This window comes from Natrix helvetica (assembly GCF_964273705.1).
Source record: "Natrix helvetica genome assembly, chromosome: 3".
Taxonomy (NCBI): domain Eukaryota; kingdom Metazoa; phylum Chordata; class Lepidosauria; order Squamata; family Natricidae; genus Natrix; species Natrix helvetica.
Window position 1 is genome coordinate 11,080,639 of NC_138549.1, and position 14,444 is coordinate 11,095,082.

Below are 14,444 nucleotides of genomic sequence, written 5' to 3' on the forward strand. Positions count from 1 at the left end.
GGATCATATGATATGTTGCTTCTAACTCACTGTACTAGGAGAAGTTTTTTTTTCTAAGAGTAAACAATGAAAGCCTTAAAAGACAGTGCATTCTTGGTACCCAAAGGCCATCTTTGGATATTTATATACTCATTTTTAATTTGTATTTGGCAAGAGGTTATTATTTTTATATGACACATGATTTCAGGTGAGCAGTCTGGCCTGCTCAACATTGTTTAGTGCTGCCCCTCACACATCTTCCTGCAAACTATTTTTAATGTAAATCTACAACCATTATTCTAATTGAAAATTGTAGAAATGAGAGCTGCCATTCAAATTTTACATAAGTTCAAAGGGAACTGGAAATGTCTATTGTAGAAGCATTGGGTTAAAAAAAGGATTCCTAAAATAATGTTTTGTCAAAATGGATAGGATTAGGAAATATGTCTCTATGAAACTCTAATTCGGCATACACTTCTGTGCTACGGATAAACAGAGATTTTACATATTTAACAATGAGTTTGCTCTTAATTCTTTGCATAGATGTCACCAAATTACCAACTGTTTTCCTAAGATAAAACTCTATCAATTTGAGAGTCCATAATATAAGCTATTATATTTGATTGTCTGATATTTGACCATAGAATAAACCACATACATGTTTATTTTAAATGAAAATTTTATATAAGAATCAACTGCTACATGTTTGAACATATCGGGGGGGGGGGGGGGGAATTGCCAGATAAATATTCTTATTCTTTCTGCTGCATTGGTTATTTTCTGTCTTCTAATGGAATTCTCCTTGATATCTATGTAAATAACTCAGTTCAATAACATTTGTTCCACTTCAATAGATTCTTTTTTATTATTATTATTTCAATATATACAATTGTAGGCCAAGGTCATTAGCTTACACCTACTTGAAGCAACATTACTAAATCTTGAGCAAGTGGTTAAGGTATAGGTCAGCAGCAGTTTTAACAGGAGCAGAATCAGTCAGAATAACAGAATAAGAGGGTTGGAAGGGACCTTGGAGGTCTTCTAGTCTATATTGATATTAATTAAAATATTTTATACAGCATAAATTTCTTTTAATAACCTATCAGTGAATTTTGTTATGAATATTGGTTTAACATAAATCAACTCTTCAACTATAGGCAGTCTTCTCAACAGCTCACGTTTATTCTATTTTAGAGGTATGTGATTTAGGTCAATAGCATCCTGTTCTGTGCTTATTAATCCTATTCCCAAATAGCACCTGTTAGATACTTGCTCTAACTACAGTGGTTTCCACCAAGGTCCTCTGTTCCAGTGGGAACAAAGGTTTAATCCTATTGGTCAAAGGGTCTGACAGCTCCCTATAAAAGGGCTGCTGTCAGACTCAACTTTCGCTGGATTGTTCTCACTTGTTGTACTTAATAAAGAGCTGTTGTTACCATTAAGCCTGTGTGTGCCTATCCATTACCCAATCAAACAGCACCTAAGTTGCAAATGCTTATAAAGCCTTGTTATAAAGCAGGGGTGTCCAAACTTGGGAACTTTAAGACTTGTGGACTTCAACTCCCAGAATTCCCCAGCCAGCCATGCTTAAAGTCTTAAAGTTCCCAAGTTTGGACACCCCTGTTATAAAGCCTTCAAATTCTACAACAAAACGTCTCCTAGGAAACGTATATAGATAGAAGTCACATTGTTCCCAAGCTTAAAAACATCACTGTTCAATGATAAATTTATGTTTAAATAGAGAGCTTATTCAGGGCATTATTTCCACAATGGAATCAAGTGTTATTTTCTAAATAATACAATGGAACAGCTGAAAGTCTTAAATTAAAATGCCTTGAATGTTATTCCTATTTTAAAGGTTTTTCCCTGCAAATAGGTTCTCAGTAGTTGTTACACTGAATTTTTTTTTTTTTACAGGCAGCTGTTGGCTACTCAGCAATTTCCCCGCTCTTTCTCCACTTCTTCTATTTCTGCTTCTGTGATGATTTATTTTCAGGGTTTTGAAGGGTCTTTCTGAGACACCCTTTGCTCAATCTTTTTTCATGAAGCCTGAGTATTGATGATGATGAAGCCAACTTAGATTGGAAGGGATATTTTTCTAGGGGTCCCAAAAGAACCAAAGCATGACCAGAATTATTGGAGTGTAGAAGTTCACAGCATCTACTTATTAATTTAGCGAAGTACTTGTGTGACTAACTCTCCAGAGCAATGTCTTACATTCCTGTTTCTTCCAAATATATGATTTTTTGACTCTAAAGGTAAAGGTTCCCCTCGCACAAATGTGCTAGTCATTCCCAACTCTAGGGGGCGGTGCTCATCTCTGTTTCAAAGCCGAAGAGCTAGCGCTGTCTGAAGACATCTCTGTGGTCACATGGCCGACATGACTAAATGCCGAAGGTGCATGGAATGCTGTTACCTTCCCACCAAATTAGTCCTTATTTTCCTACTTGCATTTATACATGCTTTCGAACTGCTAGGTTGGCAGAAGTAACGGGAGCTCACTCCATTACGCGGCACTAGGGATTCAAACTGCCAAACTGCTGATCTTTCTGATCGACAAGCTCAGTGTCTTAGCCACTGAGCCACCCTTTTTGATTCAAAGACCCTAGAAAGACTCCAATTACTGTAGGAATTTGTCTTCTCCCTATTCCAGCTTTGCACAACTTTGGATGTATGTGGGGAGTTGGTTCAAGGGATTGTGAGCGCCGGCTGAGGTTGGCTCTAAGATTGTTTTGACATCAGTCATATCAGTTAAATCAGGGGTGTCAAACTCAAGGCCCGGAGGCCAGATCTGGCCTGCGGGGTTCTTAGATGTGTCCCATGGGGCTGCCCTGGAAACAGTGGTACATCTGCCAGCAAAAACAGAGCTCATGACCTTCCTTAGCTCCGTTTTCACTGGCAGAAGGTTGCAGGACGCTGTCACACCCAAAAATGGAGCTCGGGAGCCCGTTTCTACTAGCAGAGTACTTGGGCCCCACAAGAACCACCAACACAGGAGATATCAAGCTGGCCATACCCACCCTGGCCACACCCACTCCAGGCCCACGAGGTCAAACACAACCCTGATTCAGCCCCCAATGAAATCGAGTTTGGACCCCCTTAGTTAGATGATGCCCAGGATTAAAACATTGTAACTGTGCGAGCCCTGTCTTTATTAAAATTGTAAATATATCCCGATGGCTCTTGCTTTTATTGTTGTATAATTTTAATTGCTATTTAACTTTTATTATTATTATTATTATTCTTTATGGTGGCTGGATGATCCCCCAAAGGAGAGTGTGTTATAAACGAATGGTTTGTTGTGTTGAAAAGAAAATTAAAATTTTCTGAATTATGCCTGCCGTACTCTTCTTTATCCAGAAGACATGCACTTATTTATCAAAGCAATAAAGAAAACCCTAATCCAAACACAATTAATTTTGTTTTTCTGGATAGGTCAGCATTTTGATTGTATTTCCCCCTTCCAAATTCTGTTTTGCTTTTTGTTCATAAAAGTTACTATTTCTGGTCCAGATTTTTCTTTTTAATGTACAGCAAGTTTTATCAAAGTTCAAAGCTCTGCCTTTTTCTGAACTCTCTTCTCTGGAGAAAAAATTGGGATCATCGCCAACGTTCCTAGTGAAGTTTTGCAAAGCTCTAGTATTTATGACTTTGTCAGGAAAATGTGTATGTTTTTATTACTTATTTTTATTATGAGCTGGTTCAGAGAGTCCTTTAGAGTATTCCTCTTTTTCTTTTTAATTCTTTCATGCCCGTGAAACACCATGCTGTAATTCTTTTGGTCTTTGATTTTTCAAACAGTCAGCATATCAGGATGTCATTGCAAGGAGTTTTAAAAAGGATACCAGATTTTAAAAGCAAAGTAGTTTCTTAAGTTAAATAGCATTTTTTTTCCTGTCAGATCATCAATTTTGATCCACAAGGGGTAGATTGTCTTCACAAATGTCACTAGCTTTACCTACTTGCCTGGAAACCTTATCCTTAGCCAAGCCTCAAGGTGAGATTGTTCTCGGTGTCCATAAACACTAGTGCAGTTATGGCGAACATTTTTCTGCTCTGGAGTCAAAGGGGCGTGCACAAGATACTGTGCATGCCCACACTCATAATGCAATGCCCTACCCCTGCGTGTGCACGCACAACGCCCCCCGGACTCCTCTCTGTGTGCATGCAGGCCTCACTGAAGCCTCTGGATTTCCGGTAGGCCCATTGGGCCAATTTTAACCTCCCCAGGCTTCAAGAAAGCCTCCGGAGCCTGTGGAAGTGAAAAACAGGCCTAAGAAGCAAACCGGAAGTTCATTTTCTGAACTTCCAGTATGCCTGTTGGGCCCATTTTTTTTCCATCCACAGGCCTTCCCTGCCCTCTGGAAAGCCCAAAGTCAGCTGGCCAGCGTGCGGGTATGCACTGGAACTGATATAGGGCAATGCCTCGCGTGCCCTCAGATATGGCTCCGTGTGCCATCATGCAAACTAGTGCATTATTAATGTTTATGTAACCTGTTAATTTTATATCGGTGTGAAAGCAGATTGTTGATTTCTTTCTGTATAGGAAGAATTATTGGTCTAATAATAAAAAAACAGGAAATACATTAGCAACTATCATTTGGCAGTTTTCCGAGCCTCATCGTCGGATTCAAAGATCATACAGGTTCACGAAAATATTTATTTCACAACTACATAAAGAAGTTCTGTAATTTTCACAGGACACAACATGAAGGAACAGGGCAAACCTTCCAAAAGGTAAACCACATGCATATTTAAAGGAAAAAGAGGTAAATTAACCTAAGGAATTAAGGTGCCATAAACATCAAACACTGTTCTTTTTTCTTTTCTTTTTTGTCCAATGGACTGTAGTTTTTTCACGATCAGGCTTACTGTAGAAGAATTCACTTTAAAAATGTCATTTTTAAAAATTATTGTAGAGAAAATCTAATGTATGTAAATGACAGTGCAATTATAAATTCAAGGCAGTTGGCTAGAAAAGCTCGCTGTTTTTAAAGTGTTTTGTCTAACATTCAAAAGAAAAAACACAACAATGCCTCTGAAAATTGTTTTTAGCAATATATATATATATGTTCATGACGCTGGTATGTTATATACTTTTAATTTAAAAGCATTGTAGCATTTTCTATAGGAAACCCAGAACAACTCCAGCTTGGATTATTCTCCAAGCAGAATACCACAAGAGGATTTGGTTTTAGAATGGAATGGAATAGAATAGAATAGAATAGAATAGAATAGAATAGAATAGAATAGAATAACAGAGTTGGAAGGGACCTTGGAGGTCTTCTAGTCCAACTAGACAGGAAACCCTACAACACTTCAGACAAATTGTTATTTTCATTAAACTAGACATACCCAGTTCCTGCAACCGTTCTTCATATGTTTTAGCCTCCAGTCCCCTAATCATCTTTGTTGCTCTTCTCTGCACTCTTTCTAGAGTCTCCACATCTTTTTTATATCGTGGCGACCAAAACTGGATGCGGTATTCCAAATGTGGCCTTACCAAAACATTATAAAGCGGTATTAAACTTGCTGTGATCTTGATTCTATCCCTCTTTTTATGCAGCCTAGAACTGTGTTGGCTTTTTTGGCAGCTGCTGCACATTGCCAACATAGTTTGACTATGTTCTTTCTGGTGTGTTCTGACCAACAATGGTTACTGGCTTCAAAATGGCTGGTGGGACTGGATCATCAAAGTCCTGCCCCTTTTTATATGCCTGCATTGTGTGCAACACACATTGCAAAGGAGCAGGGCTTTGTATAAACACATACCCATTTTCAGAGCTTTGTGGCTGTCACTGCAGATATCACTGGTAAACACTTTAGATTTCTGTGGTTCAACAGATGACCTATGGGATATTTATTCAGCTTTCTTTCTGGGCTCCACCTGCCAGAAACTATTTTTGACACTCTAGATGAGATAAGATTACTTGTCTGAAGATTTTGGTCAAAGGGAACATTTTGTTCCAAAAAAACAACCAGAGAGACCTAAGAGAAAGCAATAGGAGATGAGTAGATATATTTTTCCTTTCTTCAACTTGCTACAACTGTCAAAAACACTAAAGCACGAGATATTTAGATCATTAGCCACTCCAGACCTTGCAGTCAACTTTGAGCTCTTTGTTATTACTTTGTGTAGTTTTTAATGACTCAAGGACTTATTAGGGTAATTTCCAATACAGTCTTGCAGAGACTATGGCTAGTCACACCAGAGAAGGTTTTAAAAAATGGATATATAGCTATAGTCCATAAAAGAAACATACTGTATTTTTCGGAGTATAAGACGCACCGGAGTATAACACAGACCAAGATTTTAAAGAGGTAAATTTTAAAAAAAAAGTTCTTGCACTCTGCAGACCTCCCAAACCACCTGCACACCTAATGTTTTTGTGCGAAATGGGGCATGCATGAACTTTGGGAGGCCTACAAAGTGCTCCGGGGGCTGGGGGGCAAAAACAAGCAAAAACCACCCCATTTTTTGCAAAAACAGGCCCGGTTTTTTGCCCCAAAAAGGGGCAAGAATGGCCTTTAGGAGGCTTGTAGAGTGCTCCGGGGGGGGGAGCAAAAATGCCCAATTTTTTGCTCGTTTTTGCCCTCCCCTGGTCCCCCAGGAGCACTTTGCAGGCCTTCCAAACCCTCTACACATCCATTTTTGGGAAGGGGCGGGGTTTCGGGAGGTCAAAAATGCTGTGTAATTCAGTGTATAAGACGCACCCAGATTTTCACCCTCTTTTTGGGGAGGGAAAGGTGCATCTTATATTCTAAAAAACACAGTAATCCTTTCCCACTGTCTGTCTGGAAAACAACTATTAACTGGTACCTTTATTGTTGTCCATTCCTCCAACAGCATACAAGGTCCCGACGGTAGATTTCCTCGGCTTTGTTCTTGGACTTTGCATAAGTGTTCGTCTTTCTGGTAAAAGATGGTATTTCATGGCTTCCAGAATCAGCTTCTGACATTCCAAGTCATCTTTAAAAAGTGCATGGTTTTCTAGGTCCGCTAAAATCTGTAAATTATACAAGTGATTTAATAGCGATCTTTTACTTTTTAATGGTCTGATCCTCAGATCTCCTTGCACAAGCCTTCAGTGATGTAGAAGGCTTGGACTTGCAAAGGACATTGAGGAGGCCTCTTGTTTCAGTAAATAAAAAGATATAAATAAATCCATAAGAACAACAATCTGGATGAAAAGGTAACAAGATGGCCATAGACTCATTTGGAGCAGTAATCGGCGAAATACCATATTTTTCAGAGTATAAGACACTCCAAAGTATAAGGCGCGCCTAGCTTTTGGCGAGGAAAACATGAGGGAAAAAAATCTGCCTCTGCCTCTCAGTAATTTGCCTTCTTGCAGCAAACAGTAAACAGTACAGATGATACACACTGTTTGTGGTGTTACATTTCATACTATACTTGTACAGATGCTGTTAAAATTGATGTGGCTTTCTGGAAGTATGGTTATTCTCTGCTATTTAAAAGAAGATACAATAGCACTGGGCTTTTTCAGATCAAGCATTTATTTTAAAAAGCTTCTTCATTTTGTTAAGCTGTCTAGAACAATAATAAAGCAGTCTTTAAAAAATAAGTCTAATAAATTGAACATTTTATAGGTATTTATAGCTATTGACTTACCTCCTTGCAGCAAACAGCCTGTTTCAGTTTAGCCTGATTGGAAGAAGAAAAATATCTGCCTCTGCCTCCCAGCAATTTGCCTCATTGCAGCAAACAGCAACTTTCACTTTCAATTTCAGCATGGGCCTCCCGATCATCAGCTGTTTCAGGCTGCAAGGATTGCCATAGCCTATTGTCCCTTCCGCAAGCCCCATTTCCTCTGTTTGCTGCAAGGAGGTAAATTGCTGGGAGGCAGAGGCCAAAGGGTGAGGGCGAGTGGGTGGGTGGGGCTACATTCAGTGTATAAGACACACCCAAATTTTCACCTTCTTTTAGGGGGAGAAAGGTGCATCTTATACTCTGAAAAATACAGTAGTTACATGGGCTTTTACAAGGTATCAGCATAGCAAGTGAGAAATTAAACTGTTAGCCATCCCACTTCTCAAAAAAAAAAAAAAAAGCAGTACATTATCAATGTGAGAAAAGAAAACAGAACAACACTTCTATGCATGGGTGAATATTATTTTCAATAGAAGTCTTAGAAAGTATAATGTTAATTCTAATTTTATTTATTCTCAAAAAAATCCCAGCATTTCAAAAATTGATGTTCCCCCTCTTTTCTCCATGGAAATATATATTTTTCCCTATGAAGAGATTCCTAAATGAGAAATGATATCTAGTTTTTCTTCCCCAATTTCATGGAAAGGAATGTCTAAATCCTAAATCTCCCTATTTTTTTTCCTGGGGGTGGGTGGGAATCTTGTTTTTATATGATGTTCTCATTCTTTATTCCCCACATCAGCAGGAGAAACACAGGATTAGAGATCTGTAACATATGGGAAATATGATTTCTTTTAAAACAATGCTATATTGACAGGGACATGTATACAGGTAAGGTAAAGGTTCCCCTCACACATATGTGCTAGTCATTCCTGACTCTAGGGGGTGATGCTCATCTCCGTTTCAAAGCCGAAGAGCCAGCGCTGTCCGAAGACATCTCTGTGGTCATGTGGCCGGCATGACTGAAGGCACACAGAACACTGTTACCTTCCCACCAAAGCTGGTTCTTATTCTTCTACTTGCATTTTTATGTGCTTTCAAACTGTTAAGTTGGCAGAAGCTGGGACAAGTAATTGGAGCTCATTCCATTATGCAGCACTAGGGATTTATACAGGTAGCCTGCTTAATACATTCCATAATTGTGTTTCCAAACAGTGGCTGACATTCAAATAACCATAATCAACTCCAGCCAATACTCAGTTTGGACAATGCAAGACCAAGGAAACTTTGAAGACTTCCAAAGCATCCTGTCTGGGAATAAGAGAATTAAGATCGTCATAAAGACTGTAATTTATTACACAATCACATACAAATGGCAATGACCATTTATTAAACTTGAAAATGGGTAACGGAAAGAGACTTTCTTAAAGAGCAGGAATCAAAATGACACTTGCTAAGATTTCTTTGATCGTTACATTCTGAAACAGCCGTTCACTTTATTAGTAACTCCACAAAGAAGAAGAAGAAACTGTGACAGATGCAAACAGATGTTTCTGGACACCTTCTAAAAGATGATACAGAGAGCACCACAAGGGAAATGTTTTGGGAGGATGAGTTCCAGAGATAATGATCACGATCATAAAAGTGAAAAGGGGAAGATTAGTTGGGAACTACATTCTTAAGTTTCCCACAATGGGAATGGCTTTGTGCATAAGAGAGAAAATGGTGGCATGTGATGAGATGCTAATAACTCCAATGGAAATAAGTTTATCCTTGAGTGAACAGGAAGCAAAAAAAAAAACAAAAAACTTGGTAGTCATGCTGCAATAAGGAATAGTACCAACTAACTAAATATTTTGCAGGTATTTGAGCAAAGATGAAAGACATGGATAGAAAGATAACCTATGCAATAACAAATTTAAGAAATTGCAAGTTATAGATAAAATATTAATTTTTAAAATGTATCTTACAGTTTAAAGTTTCCCTTTAGAACAATGTTTTAAGTTACATTTTGTTTAACAATAGCAATAGCACTTAAAATTATGTATCACTTTACAGTGCTTTACAGCTCTCTCTAAGTGGTTTACAGAGTCAGCATTTTGCCCCCAACAGTCTGGGTCCTTATTTTACCCACATTGGAAGAAAGGCAGGCTGAGTCAACCTTGAGCCTGGTGAGAATTGAACTTGCTCAATTGCAGGCAGCCGGCAGGCAACAGAAGTAGCCTGCAGTACTGTATCTAACCACTGTGCCACTGTGGCTCAATACTTTGTTTATCTATTTGTTTGTTTTGTCTTTTGTCTATAGCTTTTTCAGGAACTTTAAGATGTTAGACTCGATGCTAACCCACTTAATTTAAATTTGAAAGAAACCCACAAGATGCTAAAAGTGAAAAAAAAGAAAAGAAAACTAGGTTCTCACTTTTCAGGGTAGACTGAATGCTCTACCTGATGTATCAAAGTCCTCGGATGACCCAAAGAATTAACAATTGCACCAAAATCAGAAATTCTATCTCTCAAATTCCCATCCAGCTTTGATTAAACTGATATAAATAATGTCACTCGATATATCCCAGAGATTTATCTGGGAACTAATGTCTAATGTCAGTTTAAACAACAATAATAGCAATAAAAAAGCTTAAATATATTCTTGGATAACAGTCAAAATATATAACTAGTTTTACTGTCTAACGGGAATGAATTTAGAAATTATGGCTGTTGCTGATGCTGTAAAAATCTCCCATATAGTAAATTAACCCATAACATTGGTTCAATAAGTCTGCAGAGCAAACATTAGGCTCTTCTCCCTGTGCATTTCATCTTCCCAAAGTGTTACACAGAATAACTAAAATTTAATTAGCTGCTGCCCTTGTGCTATCATAAACCTTACTTCCCTGCCATGCATCCACAGGGGAATTGTACCGGGGTTTGTTCAGAAATAAATAATGCATCTTATGTATCCATGACAGTTTCTCCATCAAGGGACAGGCAATATTTTCCACTCCTCTCTCCGTAACATCTAAGCAACATATGCAAGGCCTGACATCACAATTTTTATGCGTTGGTCAACACAACCTGTGTGTGGAGCCAATCCGTATGCTAGGAAAACTCCCCATAAAAATGTTAAGGACGTTGGAAAGTTGTTGCGAAAGTAGCAAAGAAGAGGTAGAAGATAAGGCTGCCTTCAATACTCCAACCCAATGCTTGCTGAGGCTGTAGTTCAGTCTCAGCAATCATTATTTCATCACTATTGCTTTTAATAGAAGATTCAGGTATCTGATTTTAGTACTAACGAAAAGAGATGCATAGGAGAAGACAGAGATGCATTGGGGGGGGGGGATTGATTTGCTGGGCTCCAGGACTGAATTTTAGAGGGTTGAGATCAGTGTTAGAATTCAGCCAGTTTACACCTATTCGGGAGAACCAGTTGTTAACCTTCTAAGCAGTTTGGAGAACTGGTTGTTGGAAGAAATCTTATTTTGTTTCCCCCCCCCCCCCTTTACAGGGCTAATCCTGTAAGGAAGGCAGGAAGGAAACATTCAGGGGTTGTTTCTAGTCTATTGCCCTGCTTACAGAAACTGCCTCTCCGGTTAACCCTTATTACATTGTAACAGCTATGGTGAAGCGCCCATTGACATGAGTGACGTTGAGTTGGCCAAGCCCAACCAGTCACATGACCACCGAGTCACACCTACCCAACAGATCATTAGGGCAGAGAACCGGTTGTTAAATTATTTGAATCCCACCCCTGGTTGAGAGTCACTGAAAGATAAGGTCGACTTCATACAAGCCCACGTTCAGAATTAAAAAGTACAGTCCACAACAACATGTTGAGGTGAGTTGGGCTGAGTCAGACCGGCTGGCCCAAAGTCACTCAGTTTTTGTGTCCAAGGCAGAACTAGAACTCACAGTTTCCTTGTTTCTAGCCTGGTGCACTATCACTAGACCAAACTGGCTTTCAAATAACACAGGTTAGAAGAAAAAAAATGTTTTCTTCTAATCTTCTTCTTGATTACACTAATATTCAGTCTTCTGTCTTTCTGGATCTCAAAGAATCACCATTGTGAAAAGGATACTAGCTGATGCTCTTACTGGGACATTTTGCCTGGTGTAACAGGAGGGTAATTTAATTGCGAATTCTCAAGTTGTCCGTGGAATTAACTTTAAGACTAACTTCCGACCAGTCTCTCTGTTCAGTCCAACTTACCTCAAGCTGTGGAAATACACAGGTAGTTAGGCTGAAAGAGAGGGACTGGCCCAAAGTCACCTACTGAACATCTGCAGCTGAGGGTGAACTTGAACCCGTGTCTCCCCAGTCCTAGTCCACTGCCACATTGATGATGATGATGAAGATGGAGATGATGATTCTGAATCAACCTAATGCAAGAAAGGGAGAATTGATTAACCTAAGCAAGTAAGATTCCAATTATCTTTGAACTAATAATAATAATAATTACGTAGGTTACTTCAACAAACTGGAAGCACACATGCAACCACTTTCAGATAGAAAATTAACCATCCTTTATTGCTTTCAGGACCAACAACAATCCCTCCATATCTGCCACTACTCAAAAATTCCCATAATGTGATCAAATTCATTCCCTATAATCCACTTGATGAATCATAAAACCAACACATACTGTAGAAGAAGAAATACATTTTCATTAGAAGGGCATAACCAAATGTCAACATCATAGGAACAATCAAAAGACGAACAGCACAAAAAGTTTTGCCTCAGTCCAATCTTAATTTTTAACCTGAATTCCAAAAATCAAGGCATTTTGGGTTGTATTGTTTGTAGGTATTGGGTTGTAAATAACCTAAAATAAATTCAATTCAAGGCATTTTGCTCACAGCAAGGACAACAAGATCACAGTTGTTCGAAATGTCTGAATGCAACACTATTACACACAAAGTATTTCTGTGGTTTTGGCTGTAGCATCTTGAGGTGAATAAATAATATTTTACGTTTCTTACTACTTCATATATGAAACAATTCATAAAGTTTAACCTTTCACAGATTGAAATTATCTACAACTCATAGTCAAATAAACAGTGGTACGTAGGAGGTAGGATTTCAAGATCAATCCCACAGATATTCAGTACATCATAAAAATATGAAGATATTGAAATGTTTCTGAGATCTATCAACATTTCTCTGTAGCTTTAGAAGGTCCACGGAAGTATTTCTTAAGCTTGGCAATCTTAAAATGAATGGACTTCAAGCAGGGGTGAAATGCTCTGAAGTTTGCTACTGGTTCACTTTGCTTCAGGAGAATCAGTAGTAAAAAAGGCTTTAAAAAGTTTTTTAAAAAACAGTTCCAATGATCAGCTGTGCAACTATCAGCTGTGCTGTGTAATCATCGGAACTTTTTTTTTTACTTTTTAAAGTATTTTTTAACTACTGGTTCGAAAGAACAAATAGTAAAAAATGCTTTAAAAAGTTTTTTTTTTTTAAAGTTCCAACAATCAACTGTGCAACAATCAGCTGTGCCACATGATCGTCAGAACTTTTTAAAAAACTTTTAGAAGCATTTTTAACTACTGGTTTGAGAGAACTGGTAGTAAAAAAAAATGCTTAAAATGTTTTTTAAAAAATTTCCGATGATCAGCTGTGCGACGATTAGCTGTGTCGTGCGATTGTCGAAACTTTTTTTTTTTTTTTACTTTTTTAAAGCATTTTTTTTACTACCAGTTTGCGTGAACCAGTTCAAACCGGCAGCATTTCACCCCTGACTTCAACTCCAAGAATCCTCCAACCACCTATTCTGGCTAGGGAATTCTGGGAGTTAAAGTCCATCCATTTTAGAGCTGCCAAGGTAAAGAATACTGACTCCTTTCCCAATTGCACAGCTGGGTACAGATTTTGACAGTAGAAAAACCGATGTTTATTATGGATAGAGCAGCATCAAACACTGCTGATATTTTAAGGACGTAAGATGATCTTTTGTGTATAGATTACCCCAACTCCAAAATTTCCCTTTTTATACTCAAGTTCCAAAATTGAATAAAGGGATTCCATTTTTTTTTAACTGAAGAAAGATGTCATGCTTTCCTTTCCCTAGGTTCCCATCGTATGCTGTAAAGTAATTTCTTCAATTTAAACATCTAAATGAAATCTTGATTACCATTTTATGCATTCTCATCCTCGGACCAATATAGATGTTTGGTGTCTGCTAAATAGGGATTTAACCAGCTTTATGCTTCCGAAAAAGAATTTTATTACACGGCACTTGCCATGATATTAGAGAGAGAGGGTGAGAAATTAAGTTATTAGTTTCTAAACTCAAACGAGTTGAGCAATCTAATGTTGCGTGAGAATGCATATAGAGATTTCAGATTATAAATACATATGCACACAAACACACACACAGACATATATATATATATGTAAAAACATATGAAATTAAAATAAAGTTGTAGCAGCCAATGACACTTAAAGAAAGAATCTGTAGTTATAGAATAATTGCTAGTTCATTGACCACGAAAGCTTTCTACTATTAGAGGTGGAATGCATTTTATTCAGCTTCAGACTGGATATTATACATTTCAAACATTTTTCAAATTGTGTGAAGGGTGTATCTCCGTATCTTAATTCACCATAGATGCAGACTCTGAAACCAGGAGATTGTGGTGAGAGGTCATTAGCTTAGGCCATTGACTCTTCTGAAGTGTGGTTATTGAAATAATTATATACCGGTAATTATTATTTTACCCATTGTAACCTCACTGTAAGTCATGCATTACAGTAGAATATTTTCGAATGCTTCAAAGAAAGATCAGAGTCTATCTATCTCTTTACACCAAATTATTAAAACCCACGAGATGTAAAAAAATGACACCAATTCACATTGAT

At 38.0% G+C, this 14,444-nt stretch overlaps 1 protein-coding gene across 1 annotated transcript in view; it reads right to left on the minus strand.

The window, feature by feature from the left end:
• KLHL1 (kelch like family member 1) overlaps window positions 1-14,444 on the minus strand; it is a gene marked incomplete at its 5' end in the record, with an annotated part of 142,617 nt that overhangs the window by 40,169 nt on the left and 88,004 nt on the right. The window contains one exon of the mRNA XM_081948659.1: window positions 6,800-6,986. Within this exon, the coding sequence (XP_081804785.1) occupies window positions 6,800-6,986 (187 nt within the window). The remainder of the gene's footprint in view (window positions 1-6,799; window positions 6,987-14,444) is intronic.